The 18,095-nt window shown below is 37.0% G+C and overlaps 1 protein-coding gene across 1 annotated transcript in view; it reads right to left on the reverse strand.

The window, feature by feature from the left end:
• DNER (delta/notch-like EGF repeat containing) overlaps positions 1 to 18,095 on the reverse strand; it is an 87,536-nt gene that overhangs the window by 20,666 nt on the left and 48,775 nt on the right. Inside the window, exon 9 of the mRNA XM_009890313.1 lies at positions 8,425 to 8,649. Within this exon, the coding sequence (XP_009888615.1) occupies positions 8,425 to 8,649 (225 nt within the window). The remainder of the gene's footprint in view (positions 1 to 8,424; positions 8,650 to 18,095) is intronic.

Raw genomic sequence — 18,095 nt, forward strand, 5'->3', positions numbered from 1 at the left:
CTTCTCACCTTTCAAAGGGAGCAGAGGGAAGTCTGTGACTGAATAGTTGTCTGCTTTCCAAAATCAATATGAACTATCGTATCACCTCCTTAGTATTAAGACAGCCCACGCTGCCAGACGCTGCACACACCGAGGGAAAGATATTTTCTCTCTCCACGAGAGGGCAGATCTCGCCCACACACGATTTCACCCTCCTCGTCCTCACCCTGGTGCCAGCAGCCGCCTCCTGCTGCAACTGCTGCGATGGAGAAGGTTCTGCCGGGGGAGCAGGTCCCGAGGGAACGGCGTGGTTCTTCTCGTGGAGCCAAGAGGCACCACATCATTCTTAACAAGCGTTTCTCTTTGTATTACTACTTTTAAATTATACTCATATATAAACCATCTATTATCCTGAATTCATATATATATGTTCAAAATGACCACATAAATAATTTTTATGTTTTCATTAAAGAATTTACATGGAAACAGAAGAATTTTTTGTAGATAACTTCAGAATAACAGACTCTAGTATAGTCACTTCCTCTCTTTCTAGAAACATTACGATACTGCTGCTTGTAAGTTCACAAGCGATGCCTAATACAGCTATTTGCATCTTTTGTGGTATAACATTTCTGTGGATGTATTCAGAAAGAAAGAAACAATGCCTACATTAACAGCATTTCTCCGACTGCTCTGTTCTGAGCAGGGGAAAAAACACATTGGACATTGCAGCTTCAGAAAGGGTAACTAATATTATCAAACCTGTTTTTTTCCAGGTCACTAGAATTTGGATATGCCTTCAATAACAGCACGTTCATGAACTCAAGCAGAACTTGCCAATGATGGTCCCATTCTGATGTGCTCTCTTCAGAGACTGGGGAATGGATAGGGAAGCTAAAAAAAACCCCACTAAAATAAAGATGTCCATATGTTATCTATTCTCCTTCTATATGACTGTCCTTCTGCCTGGTCTTTACAAGAGCATGGGCAGATCTGTTGCCACTCTCCTCTGGATTCCCAAGTCTGTCTTTCTCTTTCTTAAGCAACAGGGAGGCTGCCTTGAAGAGGCCAGGATATTTGCCAGATGCTCTCTGGCATGGTCTTCAGACAGTTACATGCCAAGGTGCACGGTCTTTGCACGTGGGTATGTTAAAAACTGCAAAGGGAAAAAACATGAAAGAGAACGCACAATCTGTGTCACCCAGGCTGATGAGAAACCATGGGTTTTTGTCAAAGCCTTTGAGAGCAGTTGACAAGAGCAAAAGATATAGCAGTGCTTGTCACCTTCTTGAGAATATCTGCACTATCAGGTTAACAAAAGGGAGAGAGAGAAGCTTATTATTCCCTTTATAAATCAATAAAGAACAAAGTTGAAAGCTTTTGAGGCTTTCTTAGACACTAGCTCCTCAATGGTGATTCCCTAGGCTTTTCCACACTTAACACTTTGGCAAATCAAGGCAGGACAAAAATCCCAACTTTATGGGAAGGCATAAAGGGATACAATGCAAGAGAGCTCTATTCTGCAGGAAACAGCATCAGTTCATATATGGCTGCTCACTAAAACAGTTGCATGTTATATAGTCAAGAAATAAATGTGTTCAGTTAAAGTCTGAGCTTATATAGTGATTAAATAAGAGACAGCAGAGCTGCTCCAGATGGCAGGAAGGCACGCTTACCAGCCACGGCCAGATTGCGTGGAGGGTTGTCTTAATGTAGAAGTGGAAACAAGATGAGGAAACAGAAGCAATAAAGGGCTCACAGACAGTTTAGAACTGGAATTAACCTAAAGCCACTTCTGCCAGAGCTTGCATTTCCTGCTCCAGTTCCAAAATGTGGGAAAGGAAGAGACAGAGAAAAGAAAAGTTGCTACTGCTACATACAAATGTTGAACTTGACTCTGCAAAGGCATTGAGATAAACCTGCGCTCCTATAACCATCTATTAAGCTACACGAGCAAAAAATCAAGCACAGAGGAAACATACTCCAAAGTACTGCTTCTGAAGTTGCCACCAGTCTTCATACCCTGTGGAATTTTTTCTGATACTCCTCCCCCCACCCCCCCCCCCCCCCGATGTTCTATATGTGCTATCATATATATTTATAAAGTAGAAGGCAGGTGTTAATGTCTGTACATGTGCTTTGCAGTGTCAAACTCATACCCCTATGCCTTGAAGAAAGCCAAATGCAGAAGTTTGCTGTGATATTAAGTTATTCAATTTCTAGATAGATTTCTTCACTTTGGGCCAGTCAAAATTAAAAAGAATATATTAAATATTTGCACTTGAAATTGATAACAGAAGCTCTATTAAAATAATGGAGCCTAAAGAGGGGAAAAGTTTAAGAGGAGAAAGAAACTGCTTTGGGATTCAGGACCTAAATAAACATTCTATGAACAGACACAATGGGATCCCACTGGTTTCATGAACCAGCCTCTAGATGAGAAAACCAACACATACATGCAAGAAATTTTATCAAGATTAGTTCTTTAACATGGACTGAGCATGAAAACACATCACAAATGATGAATCTAATGTCCAAACACTGGATATTTCTTTGTTACCTGTAAAGGACCAGATAATAAGTATTAATAATTTGGGTGCGTAAGCATGTAGTTAAAGATTTAAAGGTAAAGTTTCATGTGCAATTGATGAAATCATACACATAACACGAAATAGGTATTGTTGCATAGGCTTTTGAATTCCACAGAGCCCTCTCAGCACACATTTGAAAAATAAGTATATTCAACTTAGAAATAACTTACACGTTTTTTCCTTCCATTCTGGAAACAGGAACATTCAAAATTATTAGACTGCTTTCCAAGTTAACTTATACAAATTAGCTTTTCTACACAAGCTATTAGATGTAGGTTATCTTTAACAATGCTCACAATGAAAGTCAAAACACAAAAAAAAATTAGTAGTAAATGCCTGGTTGTGTGTGTTCCACAAATTTTGCAGACATGCAAGTATAATAACTATTATTTATCAGTCTTCAAATCTGTACTGGCCAAAAAAGCATGGAAACCATGCCTACCAAGCAAGGAGACTTTCACAGACTTTGGGCTAATTTGAACTACATAATTCCTCTCTTGTTTAATTTTTGAGGCAGAAGTACCACAGATGAAAATCCAGCTGACACTATGCCTCCCAGTAGAAACAGTGTGTAAAGGAAGGATGGCATTCAGGTCACACATATAAGCAAAACTCTGCAGCACTTTGCTTCTGTAATAAGAAATTATATCCTCTGCCAAATACCTCAAAAAAAGAGTACATGTCATCCTAGAACTGAACAAAAGAAAAAAAAGTGGCAGGTTCTAAAGTTTTTAAAGCAGTATGTTTCAGATACACTATATAACCAATATGGAAGAGAGTTCTAAAGTGTCATTTAATAAACTTACCATTAACATATATATAAAAAAATGTATATGAATTCAGGGGCGTGCCTTAAAATGAAAGACTCCTGTACAAAGAAGTCAGTAGTCTAGGAGCTGGGACACTGATGCTGAAAGCCTGCAAGCCAGAAAGCCTCAGGGTCAAGTGGCAGAAATCATTTCTTTCCTACTAATGTATGGTAATATCTTTATGTATTTCAGTATGTTTATTATTAGTCCTCAATAATGTTACTAAACTACACACAAATTTTATTCATCCACTTTACAAGTAATTGTAACAGAGACCATCAAAATGTCTGCAGGCAAAATTTTAAATAGGTTCCAGCTTTTTAATATACCAGAGACATAACTCATCCACCTTATCAAACTGCTTTGTGATGAAGATACAAAAAACGTGTTAGGCCATGCTCTGTAGGGGGCTTTTTAGGAATTGGAACATAGGAATCCTCAAGTTTAATAGCTTGTCTGCCTTACACGCAATAAGTACTCAAACCACTGACAAAGTGTTTATTGTGATGCCTTCTAAATGCTGATCTACAAAGTTGACTCCCATTTACCTACTATGCCTTTAACTCATGAGGAAAGTCTCTGGAAGTAATTGGTCCAAATCCTGCTACTAAGGTTAAAAAAAAAAAATAAATTAAAAAAAACATAATGGTACGTTCATAACAATGAAAAGGCATAACAGAAGAAAACAAACAATTCTGACTATTCCTACCTTACTACCACTTAGGTGCAGTTCTTTAATGATCTTTTGAAATGAGTTATCCAAGTTTTTAAAATACTGACAGATTAATGACAAACTTGATATGAAGTAAGTAATATTATTTGTAGAGACAAGTCCTTCTAAAAGAAGTTGTCATTTTCAAAAGTGAAGTTTACTGCAGTCTACAAATTTTTTTGGAAAGAGAACTTGTTTTTTTAAATAATTCCCATTCAATTTCACACACAGAGCAACACAAAAGAGTTCAGTTAAAGAAGTACCATATATGGTCTCAGATGCAACCTCTAGGGCTTCTCATCTGGCTAACTTTTAAATACACAAATATTATTTAAATAAAAATAAGTTTCTATAACATGAGACATGTGAGACTACTTTTAAGTCCTGTGTGACGCAATTAATTTGAATCAACCTAACCAACAACTTCTAATCAAGTTAAGGCGACAAATTTCAGAAAAATAGCTTTTATTTGCCCAAGAATATTTAACCAGCTTTTTGTTGTTTGAACCACAGGCAAAGAATGTGCTGAAGAAGATTAAAATCTCCCTGGCCTACTTGGAAAAAGAAATGCCCAGTTTTTCCTACCATGGACGACTCGGGAAAGGGCACTTACGCTGGACGTCTCCCAACACTCCACTCTGGAAACTGGATCCCTTTTTACACCAGAAATTTAGAAGAAATTTTCTTTTACACTATTTGGGAAATTCAGGTTTCTGTTGACTTGATGTATCTTGCCATCATGTATACACGGGTAGAATATCTCTTCTTGTGTTTTGATTTCTATAATTCAAAGCATTTGAATCTTGACAGTTCTTTGCAGAACTTCCCAGAGCATACACAGCATTGGTATTCTTAAAAAAAGCTCTTCACCAATCTCTGGTGTTTTTTCAGTCAACTGTGGTTTCTGTCATATATTTAAAATCACCTAAAGATCAAAAATACATTGATACATTTTGATCACTCCTTCTTGCCCATCATTAGGCAGCTCCTCATCTCAATAGCTTCTCCATCCTCTGTCGAGAATTTTCTTGGCTATGCCCTAACTGCTTGTACTATTCACTAGCTAGTAAAACAGCAGTTTTCTTTCATGAATCTGAACAAGTTAACAAAATACTTGCTAGCCAGTCCAGGAATAGGTTGATGCTGCCAAGTAACTCTCATATTCCTACCTGCTGAGTGCTTTTAATTTCAAACCTTTTTTTTTCCTGTTCACTCCCTCGGCCATTTAGTCCTTTTGGGGGCTGGGTGAGCAGAAGAATATCCAAAATGAAGGTGTAAATATTAAACTATTAAATCCTCAGTTCTAAAAATGAATTTCAGAAAAGAGCACCTGGCAATTTCAACTACCTGCAATCAAAAAGATATTTTGTCAGACATGAAACTAATTATCAACTGATATGAATTCTAGTTTGTGCTCTCGATAAGACAGGATATGCTAGCTCTATTTAAATATGATTAGGCCTGTTACTCTTCATCTCAATACCCAATCCTTTTCTCTAAGGATTCCTCTATTATGCAAATGAACAGCAAAGCAATTAAACACTTCAAAAAGGAAGACTGGAAATCTGTAATGAAAGAATTATCATCTTCACCTCCTGAAATATATAAAACAAACCACATGTTAGGAAATACTCTTCTGTACTACATAACGCCATTCTTCTGTTCAGATGCAAACTGCCCACACCATTCACAGAAACATCGGAGCAGAAAACATTTGAGGTCACTTAAACATCTGGACGTATCTTGCCACAAAAAACTACCTACCCTCTGGTTTCTGAAAAGCTGCAAGCAGAATTGAGGGTGCTTCCTGAAAAACTGTCTATCAAATGGAAGCTCTTTCTTTCTTTTATATAAGTTAATACATCTCAATGGTTAAAGCTCTTACATGAGATTCTTATTGTTCTGTATGTATAAATTCACATATGCTGGAAAACAAATGAATTATGAGATAACAGCACTATCGTATTGCCTGCATTTTACTTTCATATTTTTCTCCTTTATAAAGACGTATGTAATTTAATTATGAATCTGTCAAATCCAAAGTACAAATTTCCACTAGCTTCTGTTTATTTGTGAGTACCACTCCAAAAAAACAACTTCTAATGGTCCTTTCCGTGTCTCTAAATAGCAGTGATTGATTCTGACACCTTCTAAAAATGCTGCGTTAGTAGATTTCATTACCAACTCCCCATATCCACAAATAAAACGAATTCATTCTGGTGGAGAAACAACTCAACACAAAATGCACAGAAAGTTAATGTTTTCTATACCAGTTAAATTCAGACCTATCAGAATCAATGTAAGAAAGCTAGACCGCCTAGAAAATTTAGGACTGCTCACTGAACTGAGTTCCAAAAATTACCTTTTTTCAACAGGCTTTATAAAATTTCATCAAAACAGACTTCACTGTTATATCATGCTCTGGATCAGGACAACTGTATTATATACACACAAGCTTTGTAACTGCACTAAGTACTATACAGCCAGTTGTCTAACCTATTACTAAAAGCATCTTCACTCTAAAAATCAAAACACACTGCAAGAAGAAAATTTCAATAAAACTGTGAAACAACACAACCATGTTGTGGCCTCCCTCTCAGGATAGCATACATCTGTGAGAATCTTGCTACACAACATGATGCCTTATGTGGAGGTATTCATAATGCAGAAACCCGTTCTTCCCACACTTATTGATTTAATGAGTGATGGCTTATTGTCAAAAATGAATCCATTATTCCTACAAAGTGATGAATGCATTCATCCTTAAGCAGTTTCAAACTTTACTCTCAACATCTGGAATTTTCTTGAAGATCACATGCATCATTTACTGAAAGCAAAGCTTTGAAGTGTGCACTCAATATCCCATCCAAGACAAAGACATTAGCTGGTAACTCGTGTCTTCAGGAATTTCTCTTCAGATGAGATACCAGTTTCATAGGCTACAGAATCTTAGATCAAAGCTTACTCTTTAAGGAAAATAGGAGCGTTCTCTGTGTTTCACCTTGCTTTAAAGCCATAAGAAGAAGAAGCAGTGACATCTTTCTTCCTCAAAATGCCAATAATATATGGAAGTAAATTAAACAGTTATTTTACTCTCTTTTTGTCCTAAGCCTTACTAGCCTAATCTGAAGTGTTCTAGGAACAGATTGTGGGCTTCTTTCTAGGGAGAAAAAGGAGAAACTTCTTTTTGGAAGAGAATGAAGGTGACTTCTTTCTATGCACAGGCCAAAAAGAAAACATCTGGATGTGTCAGTAATGTTCAGACTCACCACCTACAGGAGTGCTTGCCTGCTTCAGGCGAAACCCTGGCAATTAATAGGATACGTCCACATCCTGACACCCTGCTAACTGAGAAGGAAGGAAAAAGAGCAGGGGAATTACACCTGGTTTCCCACAGGCAAGGCAAACAGCAGGAACTGCACAGAACAACATGCACGTCACAGCGTTATGTATATGTAGAGCTACTAACTATCCAATATCACTCTTTAGCTTATCCCTTGTATGGTAGGGATTTATTTTCCCCTTAACTTCTGCAGTTTTCAAGTTTATAGCTTTATAGGAATAGACTTTTTTAAAAAGTGCCAAAATTATCCACATGGAAACAAAAATTATTGGTTTTCACTCTGTAAGTGCTTAAGCAGTAGCGGCTGCGCAGCACAAGATACCATTCACTCTAACTGCAACTTCACCTATTAATTACCATTGCTGAAAAGTATAAACGGAGCTATAAGCACCCCAATATTCTATTACATTGGTACAATGAAGCAAAAAATCTAGAGCTAAGCAAAATATAACCCAGACAGCATGCACTGTTAGGCTCTATTATAAAACAGTTACCAGCTGAGTCTACTAGCTACGCTCACCTAAGCGGCATCACTGGAACTTCTGAAAAGAGACAATTTATGTAAACATGGATTGCAGAACTAAACCCTTTGGGGTAACCAATTTTTTTTTTCCTTCCCTACCTTTGTTCAGCTACCTTGTTTTCTTCCACTCCTTCCCAAATGATCAGTGTCACATTTTCCATTCTCTCTACCAAATTTTGTAATTTCAGTGACACTGATACCTCACCTTAAAAAGATACACCCTGCAGACTACGGTTTTATAATAGATCTGTAGATATCAACCAAGCCATATGGATCTCAGTGGGTCTTTTCAGTGCTCACTCTGCAATTTTTGATTTTCCAAATGTAATGTGTAGATTCCTATCATTACTCTACACAGATAGAACATCTGCTTAATGTGTTTTATATACTGAAAAGAAAAAAGGAAGTATATGTTGGATTCTACATATAAAAATATTATATTTACAAAACATGTAACTGGTACAAACCAGGGATACAGAGGCATTTGTAGCTGGTTCCAACACTGCGACAAATGCCATGTGCACAAGGATTCAGAGCGCAGAAGTCAATCAGCTGAGCACACGTAGGTCCCGTAAATCCAGGACTACAACTGCAGGAGAAGGCAAGCCTATCTGCATAACAGGTTCCATTGTTCTGGCAGGGAGATGATGCACACGGGTCTATTTTGTCTTCACAAGAGGTCCCTAAAAACCCTAAAAGAAATAAATGGTTTTGATAAGTAAACATTCCGGTATGCATACAATTTTAATAACTAAAGGAAGTTAAAAGTAAGCCATTGACGTATCTATCAATTTTTTTTATTCTATGAAAATTACGAAAATACAGACTTTCTATATATATATTAAACTAATTTTACGCATTAACAAGGTATGATACAAGATGTTTCAGCTAGAATCATGCTACCATACGATTAAGGCAGTGAAGTGCAAAAATACTGAATCTGACAGTGCTTATCCACTTTATGAAATATATCTGGCTAGAAAAGCAGAAGACATTTTCTAAAGATGAGGAACAGACTAGCCTGGAAAAAAGAGAAAAGCCAAAACTGTCCTTTTTTTAATTTTTCTTTCTGCATTTTGTTAAGAATAGCAACCTCTAAAGCAGCACGTGACTTTACTTGAGCTTCGGTAATTTAAAAGATTACCTTTTACAAGAACATTCTTCTTATTAGCATGGGAGACAATGATTTATTGAAGCAACACCACGTAAAAATTAAACATAAAGAAAAGGATATCCTTGCAAGAGAGCTGTTTTGATCAGATGTAGAAAATAATAACGTTGAAACAAATTGCAGTATACTAACTATAGTTTTTATCACATACACATAGATCACATATATAGCAATGTGAAGCACGGTTATTGCACTGAAAGCAAGTCAGAAAAGAACATTCAAATTCTAGCACCCCATCAAATAAAAGAGCAAGCTGTCCTTTTGATTCAACTCTAATATTTCTTGATGAGTATGTGGTGCATTCATACAGACTACCACTTTTCAGGCTCAAAATTCCATGGAATATCTTGCATTGCCAAATAGCTTGTAAAATTACAATACACTAATCACCGGAAATGAGAAATTAGGAGCAAATGAGGCCAGTCTCCACTCAAGACGCATCAAGCCAACTTTACCAATCTACTCCAATAGAAAGTATAAACCCCTGCAGTTGTGCCAGTCTAAAAGACAAAGAATAGACCACATTGCCACTGCTACCCAGGAGATTGTAACATTTCAGACACCAAAGAAAATAAGTAAATGCATGAAAAACTATTATAGGATTTGAAAAATATTCCATCAGAAAGACAGAGAAATAAATTAAAAAAATAAACAACAACAACAACAAAATCCCACAAAACACAAAATGTGCCTGATGGTGAAAGAAAGGATCAGGATGGAGGAGATGCCTCGGTTATATAGCAGCCTGCCAACAACTCAGAGCATGAAAATGACAGGTGACACTTTGGATTAACACTTAATATTGAAAACTTATCCCTGTTGGAATGAAGCAGATTTTTAGCCTTACTTCTATAGTTTTTCTACCTATAAAGTCTTGCTGATGGATTAAAAGCAGATGATATATTAGAACTGAATCCCTATATTTTATAAAGCTTATGGTGAATACCAAAAGTGAGACCAAATACCACATTCAATACATACTTTTCAGCTTCTCATTACCTTTTACTGACACAGTAAATATTTTTGTTCTAAACAATGTCATTCCACATTTCAAGCAAGGTACAATTAATCAGGAAATAGTTTTCAGTTAATTTTGACAGATCTGTTACTTTCAGGGCATTTCTTTCTTTTCTAATTATTCATAATTCACATTCAGGTGAGTTAAACTAACTTTGTTTAACTGTAGTTCTAGCACTGTAATCATGAGTTGGCATTTCTGAAAACAAGTGCATAAGAAATAGAATCATTTACATTTTAAAGCACAACAAAAAAAAACCCCAAACATTTACTCAAAGGTTTAAATCCTATAGTTTGCTCTTGATTGGTTAGATTTGTTGAAAACCTGGGCCAGAAAGATCTAGGGAACTGAGTACTATCTGTCAGCTTGACTGAGCTCCAAGACTAGAAGAGTGAGTGACAGCTAAGATTATCAGTCTAAAGACGTTAAAGTTTCCGGCACACACACACACACACACACAAAAAAAAAAAGAAAAGGAGACCAGCAATTAATTTTAAATATCCTGAGGCCTCCCTCAAGGAGACAAACTTCATCTTTTACAGATCCACAAAAGCCCGGTGAACTCCATCAGAAAGAAAGGAAATAGATATTAAAGATGAGTAACCCACACAAAGTGTATTACAGGGATCTACTCAGAGAATTAACAAAACTTAGACTATTGTAACTAAGGAAAAAATGGAAAGGCCACAACTGCCCTGTGAGTTCCAGACAAAACCAGGATATTCTTAGGCACTGTTGGCAGCAGGTTTTAGGAGCATCCTCAAAATATTAGGCACTGGGCAAATGACTTAAAAAGCTACATTTCCCTCATACGTTCATAAATCTTATGCCAGAGCTATGTAATGAAAACCAAAGAAAAAATAATCCAATCAACAACAACAACAAAAAGTAATAAAAAGGAAACAACCTAGAGATTGAACTCTTAACAGTTTAGTCATAAGTAACTCAGCAATAGACCGGGAAAGAAAAGCAGGTTTGGCAGGGCAAAGGCAAAGAACAGGCAAGAGCGTTCTGCCCTCTCCATTTTGCTATCCTGTGGCTCCGATTGCTTTGTGGGCTTTATCAGGACCACCTGCAGAGCAGTGTTGAAGGAGAGCTTAAAAATAGATACTGTGGGATCCTGTATTAGAAGTCCCTCCTGTAGATGATAACTGCATAACCATCAGAAACTGAAAAGAACGGAATCTCTAAAATCAAGAATCTAATTCCAGCAATGGTTTGCTGACAAATTATAAAAGCCTGTACTGTTATCATAAAATCCGAGATAGATTTAAAAGAATCTGCAAGGACTTTTAACTATTACCAGGAGGAGATGAGCCAATGAGTCTGGTGAAATCTCTACACTAACTTTGAAACCAGATTAAAAAGGATCAAGGAGGTCTGAGGTCACACAATGACACTAATGCTGCTTCACCACAACCTTTGCAATAATCTTCCCTACAAAGAGAAGCTTACTGGCAGATGGCTAATGTTTCAAGTGACAAAGCACTTCAAGAACATATGCAGATTTAAAATACGCTAAAACATGTTGCCCTCGTGCTATCTTTGACTGCACTGTGAAATGTGTTTAGTTGACTCTGGAAGTTTAAATCTTATGTACGAGTTAAATATCCAAAAATACTCAAAGCAACAGTAGTTACACATCTGAATTGAAGATCTATTACTTTGGCATTTCTGAAAGTACATTTAAGTCCATAACAATAAAATTGTTGAAAACAAATAACGCAATCAATAAATTTAATAATCAAATTCAGAGGTGTATTGGTTGAAAACAGAATCCAATGCTGGAGAAAAAAAAAATAAAAATCAGGATTATTTATCTGCAGATAAATATCCCCTGAACTGTTCTTCAGCCAGCTAGCACAAACCCAACCCTGCATCTAGGTCATTATTGGTGTAACAAGGACATGACTGAAATGTAAATACTACTGGTGATTTGAAAGATCTGAATGCAAAATTTAGCAAAAGCATTATGCAGAAGGTAAAGGGGAAAAGCAAGATTGGAAAAGATTTATACTGCTAAAAAACCACAATACATTATTAGTGCTTACACGAATTAGACCATTTGGCTAGTTGTCAAGAAGAATAAAAGTATGAAGTCAGGTGATATTCTTCATATATTGCTACAGTCCTCCAGGGCCATCATAGAAACTAGATCAGAACATTTTTTCAGAGATAGAAAAGCTCTGGATAAAAGTCAGAATTTTCATTGTGGTGGGATTTTAATTACTTGGCTATTGAAAGCAAAAGAGCCATGTACAAATCAATGAAGTTAAACGTTTTCTGAAGATACTGCAGAACAACCAACTTGCCTGAATCTTATGTTAGACCTAATTCCAGGAATTACACAAATGTCAAAAATTAAGCCTGTGAATTGCTAGGGCTAGGGATTACAAAACCTTAGGTTTGAAATGCAGGGATAAATATGGGCAATTTATTATTTTCCCTAGAAAATTGTTTTATGAGGAAATACGAGATGTCTGATGGATTTTGACTGGAATTCTGTAAAGGGGAAAAAAGATACTCATCATAAGAAAACAAGAAATCATTAAAATATAATTGTAAGATTTTGATTGAAATTCACCCTAGCTAAGTCTTAACAGATAAAGAAGAACATAGGATAAACCCGTCAAAGCATTAAGGAGAAGTCTATTAAACATAGGAGGAATTTGGGAAGATGCCAGGTAAAAAAATTAGATTAGCAAAAAGTACCAGAAACTAAACAGCCATAAAAATTTTTAATTAACCACAAAAAGTTCTTCAGGTAAATTAAACTCTCTTATGGCAATATGAAGAATTCTGCATTCACTAATCACCAGTAACCTTGGGAAAACTTCCATATGCAACAGCTGTGTGACCTAGTTTCCTGGAATCAAGATAATAAATAGGTTTATTGCACATAAACCTAAAGGAGTTAGAATCAAATCTGTGAGACATAATACAGAAAAAAGCTTTTACATGAACAATGAAGCCCAGAAAAAGTGAAGACCTTGAAACTTAACCTATTCTTCATGTAGGCAAATAACTTCTCCCAGTCAATTAAAATTCACGGTGACAATGTGCGTCTTCTAGCTCCTATTGCAAACCAACATGTCTGAATCACAACTTAGCATCTTCTATAGCTGTCAAACTTAAGTTTTGTAACCACAGAAACCACAATAAGAGCATTCATAAACTTGCTGCTTTCCAGTATTTCCAGAAATACGTGCAGGTATTTCAGGGCACTTTTGCTCAACATGTTGCCTAGCTGTAGTTCCCTCAGCTAGTCAAGTCACATCGTCAATAGTAGAAGAAAATCAGTCATGTGAATGAACCTGAATGTGAATTTCAGGTAATCTAGATGTTAAACTCCTAATCATAACATTGTTTTCTCTCTATCTCCTTCTACAGGATGGCTATGAAATCCATTATTGCTCAGGAGTATTTTTCAAAAATATATTAATCTGAATGAAAAGATTTCTGCCACTTGTGTCAGAGCAGGTGAACTCAGCATAGAGAAAGTAGCAAAATCCCAAGAATCCAAGCCAGTTTCACATTGTTAGCCAGCTGAATGCTTACTATTTTTGTCAAAGATCAGTATCTTCCTGTAACACTGAATGCAGTTCATCTGTACACATCATCAGGACATTAAAATTGCATGTAACAGAACTTCAGAAACATCTTGCAGCAGAAGTTTATTTCTTTGTTATAATAACTGATCTGCACTTTGCTCACTATTATCTGCCTTTATTCAAAACTACCACTTTTCCACAAACAATTTATTTTAATAGTATCTTATAAGCAAAATTAGAAGAGGCTCTACAAATGTTTAAAATATACAAAATACCTATGTATACAAGTACCAAGCCTTTCAGCTATCAACTTTACAAAATTTGTATGTGTAAGAAACAGATTAGCGAAACTTGCATTTCCTCATCATACAATCAGACCATTTCCATACACTTTTTTATTTAACTTCTAACAAAGATTTCAATTAATCTAATAGTTATGAAAACAAGGATAAATAGTTTCTCCATTGTTAAAATATTTACTGTAATTACATTTGCTTATTCCAACCAGCTTTTTGTATATTGAATTCCACTTCAGGGTGCTTTGGGAACGTACATAATTTCTCAGTGAATTGAAGAAAATGAAGTAACTGAATTTATAAAATGATGAGCAGTACCTCAAATAAAATAAATTAATGTTACTGTGAAGACAGTACTATGTTATACATTACTAAGTGAAAGAAAATTAGAGGAGATATTTAAGAGTGATATGGATATTTATGGAATCATTCTGAATATAAATTTCAAGTATCTTTGTTCAGGTTGACAGATATTTATTATGTGTAGGTTTTTAGAATGCCTAGAAATTTCTTTGCATGATCTTTTGAAGGTAATATTTGCTAAATGCATGTTTATTATCATGAAGTTTCAAAGAAGATGATCAAAGATCCCTACCTCATTGTAAGTACATCCCAAACACCCTCTTCACAAAAACAGAGTCACAATTTTGAACGAATTCTTCAGTCCTTAGTATTGATTAAGCTTCTTCATTATAAATTTGAGTATAAAATCCAATTTTCTCTTTAATACAAGTTGGCTCAACAACTTCAGATAACAGTTTATTTTCTGACGTATTTTGGACATGAAAATCTACATCACACAGAAAATGGGATCTGCAAGAAATTTTCTTTATTAAAGGGCTCCTAAAACAATAAAATTGTCTAAAGAATAATCATGAAATGCTCATATCTGATCTAGGCTGCTTTTTCAGTGCCTCAGATCTCACCTTCTGTAAGTTATCACACGCTTCTTCATGAACCGCAGATCTCATTTGTAAAAGAAATGCACAATCTCGATACCATTCTTCATTGTTTCCATCTCATTTCTTTTTCTGCCATCTTTTTCTTTTCCCTTTGTGATACTTGCCATCTTCTCTTACCCTTTTTTGACTAATCACATTATATCTCCAGTATTTTGGTTTTTACACATATATAAGCTCCTTGGCTACCTTTCCCCCACTGTGCTGAATTAGCACTACAGAAAGAAAGGCTTCTTCTCAACAAGCAATTACTATTAAGCACAGCAGGAGAAGAGCAGCAGAGTGAGAGACCTCACTTAAATTAGAAACCTATCATGGGGTTTTGGTAGGGTTTTTTTAAATGGAAAATTTGAGGACACGCTAAAAATAGCAAATCTGCAAGTGACTGCATTTGCAATCTTCACTTAACTATCTTTTGTTGTATTTACAAAAATAACCAAATCTCTTCAAAACCCAAACAAAAGCTCTCAAAATATGCCTCTATGAGAGGATAATACCTCAAAAGAAGAAAGAAGAATCATGGGAAAGGCAGTCATTTGTAAATTTAGACAACATATTTTGTTATATAGACAATATATTTTGTTAAATCAACCCTTTCTTTCCCTCCACAAAATATCTGAATTCCTGAGCTCATTGGCATGAGTAGATCTTCCAGAACAAGATGGAAAAGCAACACCTTATTACCTAAAACGCCCAGTAGGCTACTCCAGAGCCCTAGCACTGGCCCTTGCAGGCACACTGTGTCGCTTCTGCACCAATGCTCTCCCCTCATTATGGTGAAGACGTGAGTAGGAAGCACAGCTATGGAACTTCATGGGAAGCATTCACTCTTTGAAACAACAGTAATTATTAGGGAGTCCGAGAGAACCTTTGGGCTACTGTTGAGTTATCACAGTCTCACTCAAGAATAGTGACCATGCACACAAGATGGCGTTTGTTCCTGCAAACCTAAGAATGACTTTGTCATGTCCAAGTGACTGAGAATCAGACATGGTGCATACAACACTATTCTTTCTAGGGGAAATAACCCTGGGCAGTCCAGACAGTGATTCCTGAAACTTTCTATCCCCTCCACAGGCTTTTTCTACATTGGAAATAGTACAAGTCAATGTACAAAGACTGATTCTAACATGAGTTGCAAATATATTTCAGTACAATATTTTTCTTGTGTTGCCCCAGTACTTTTTGAAAACATTTATACCATAAACATGTTAGACATATAAATAAGCAATCAGAGTAACAGCTCTTCCCCCAGTTCTATCCTTGCTCTACAACATGGCTGCTCTCAGAAACACAGAAGTGACACTGGGAGACTAGAACTGGTAACTCTGCACAGAAAGTTTCAAACGGGTGACCCAAAAAGCGTGTTTGCCTACCAACAAAGACTCTGAGCAGAGAGGTACTTCTTGAAGTTGCCAAGTAATTTTTTTCTCTTTCCTCTGGAAGGGTCAAAAAGCGCACTGTTTCTTTAAAGAAAAACCAGAAACCATAGAAAACCTCAAGACCCCAAGCAGAAAAGGAGCACAGGTTTGTAACACATAATAAGAACAGAAGTGCCAACAAACAAAAATACCAGAATACTAAGAAAATGGTACCAAGGTGCCCAGAAGGAAAAAGAGCAAAGCATACAGCCTAAATAGTAAGATAGCAGAATGACAGTGCCAAAATATGCCTACTTAAAGCCGAGCACACAACAAAAACAATTGGAAACTTATCAAACACAAATATGGATCAGTGGCAAAGAATGAAGCAGAAGACAAATATCCAAGAAAAAAAGCAGGCAACAAGACTGGGGGACCGAGCGGCACAACACAGAGACAGCCAAACACAAGTAAAGCTGAGAAAAGAGAGGTGCAAGTGACTTGGTTCTTCTGCAGCAGAAAAGCTGCTATCCATAAGAATGCTACGTATCGAGCAGTGGCAATCAAATAACCCTTCCATTGCTCTCTTTGGAGAAAACAGCTCTGGAGGGAGATGAAGGGAAGGTTTTCCTCTCCTGTGCTCCAGATCTCCCATATGGCAGAGGGGAATGGCGCGGGGCCCTTGGCACAGCCAGCTGGAGCTCTTGCAAGAGCAGCATCGCTGCCGGCGGCTGTGCCAGGGCCCGCGGGCAGGAGGAGCTGGCAGCCTGCCCCGCTCCATTCACAGGCTAATTGCCGCTGGCGTGAGCTCCCTGAGCTGGAAGGCAGCCACAACCCCGCACAGCAACCGAGGCACAAATGCCTTTCAGCAGGGCACTGAAGAGCTATGCTACAAGCACCACACCGCAGGCGCAGCACCGCAGCACACCCACAGCAGGGGATGGGCGACACGGCCGTCTAGGGACCTCAGCCCACCAGCGAGCCTGTCCCATGGCCAGCGTCTCAAATGGCGGCAGGAAAGCAGCTGAGAGGTGGTCAGCCCATTGATTAATAGGTGATAAGGAGCAAGCAATTAAGGTATGCCACACACAAATGTGGCAGCTCAAACCAACCAAAAATCCCAGTAGCTATTTTTCCAAGCATTTATTATTGTAAAGAACATTTCCTGCAAAGTATCCATAACGATACTTGAACATATTTCCTAAGAAAAATACAAGTAAATTATTGACCAAGTCTAACATCTAACAATTTTCCCACTGAATTTTGCTACTAGTTATAAGGCAAACAATTTTCAAAATTCTTCCAAATGGAAGATCTGTACTGCTGTCAAAACATCAGTGTCTGTGTTTCAATACAACTGTTAAGTGGGTCACTCCTTAAAGCATGACACTCTAGAAAAGCAAGGAGTCAATCTAAAGAAATCACAAATAATCTCCATTATTAAGTGTATATTGTCAGAACACTTATCAAAGACACTTATCAAAGAGCAAGCATAAGGTCCTGACAGAATAAAGCCAACATCCACAGATAAAGTAAGAACAGAAATATAATTAGTTCAAGGTTCTGATCTTAATTATAAATAACTAAGAGAAGGTTTCATAATTGAGAGCTTTCACTCCTGATAATTTTTTTATGAGCAATTTAGGCATCTGCCATTCCTGTCAGTTACGAAAGCATACACTTTAGCGTCATAGTGTCCTCATTTCACATTGTTACATTTACAGCGTGTACCAATGAAGCACTTTCACCACTGAAAGGCTTTCATGCAGAGAGAGAAATAGG

Source organism: Charadrius vociferus, unplaced genomic scaffold (assembly GCF_000708025.1).
Source record: "Charadrius vociferus isolate BGI_N301 unplaced genomic scaffold, ASM70802v2 scaffold650, whole genome shotgun sequence".
NCBI lineage: Eukaryota > Metazoa > Chordata > Aves > Charadriiformes > Charadriidae > Charadrius > Charadrius vociferus.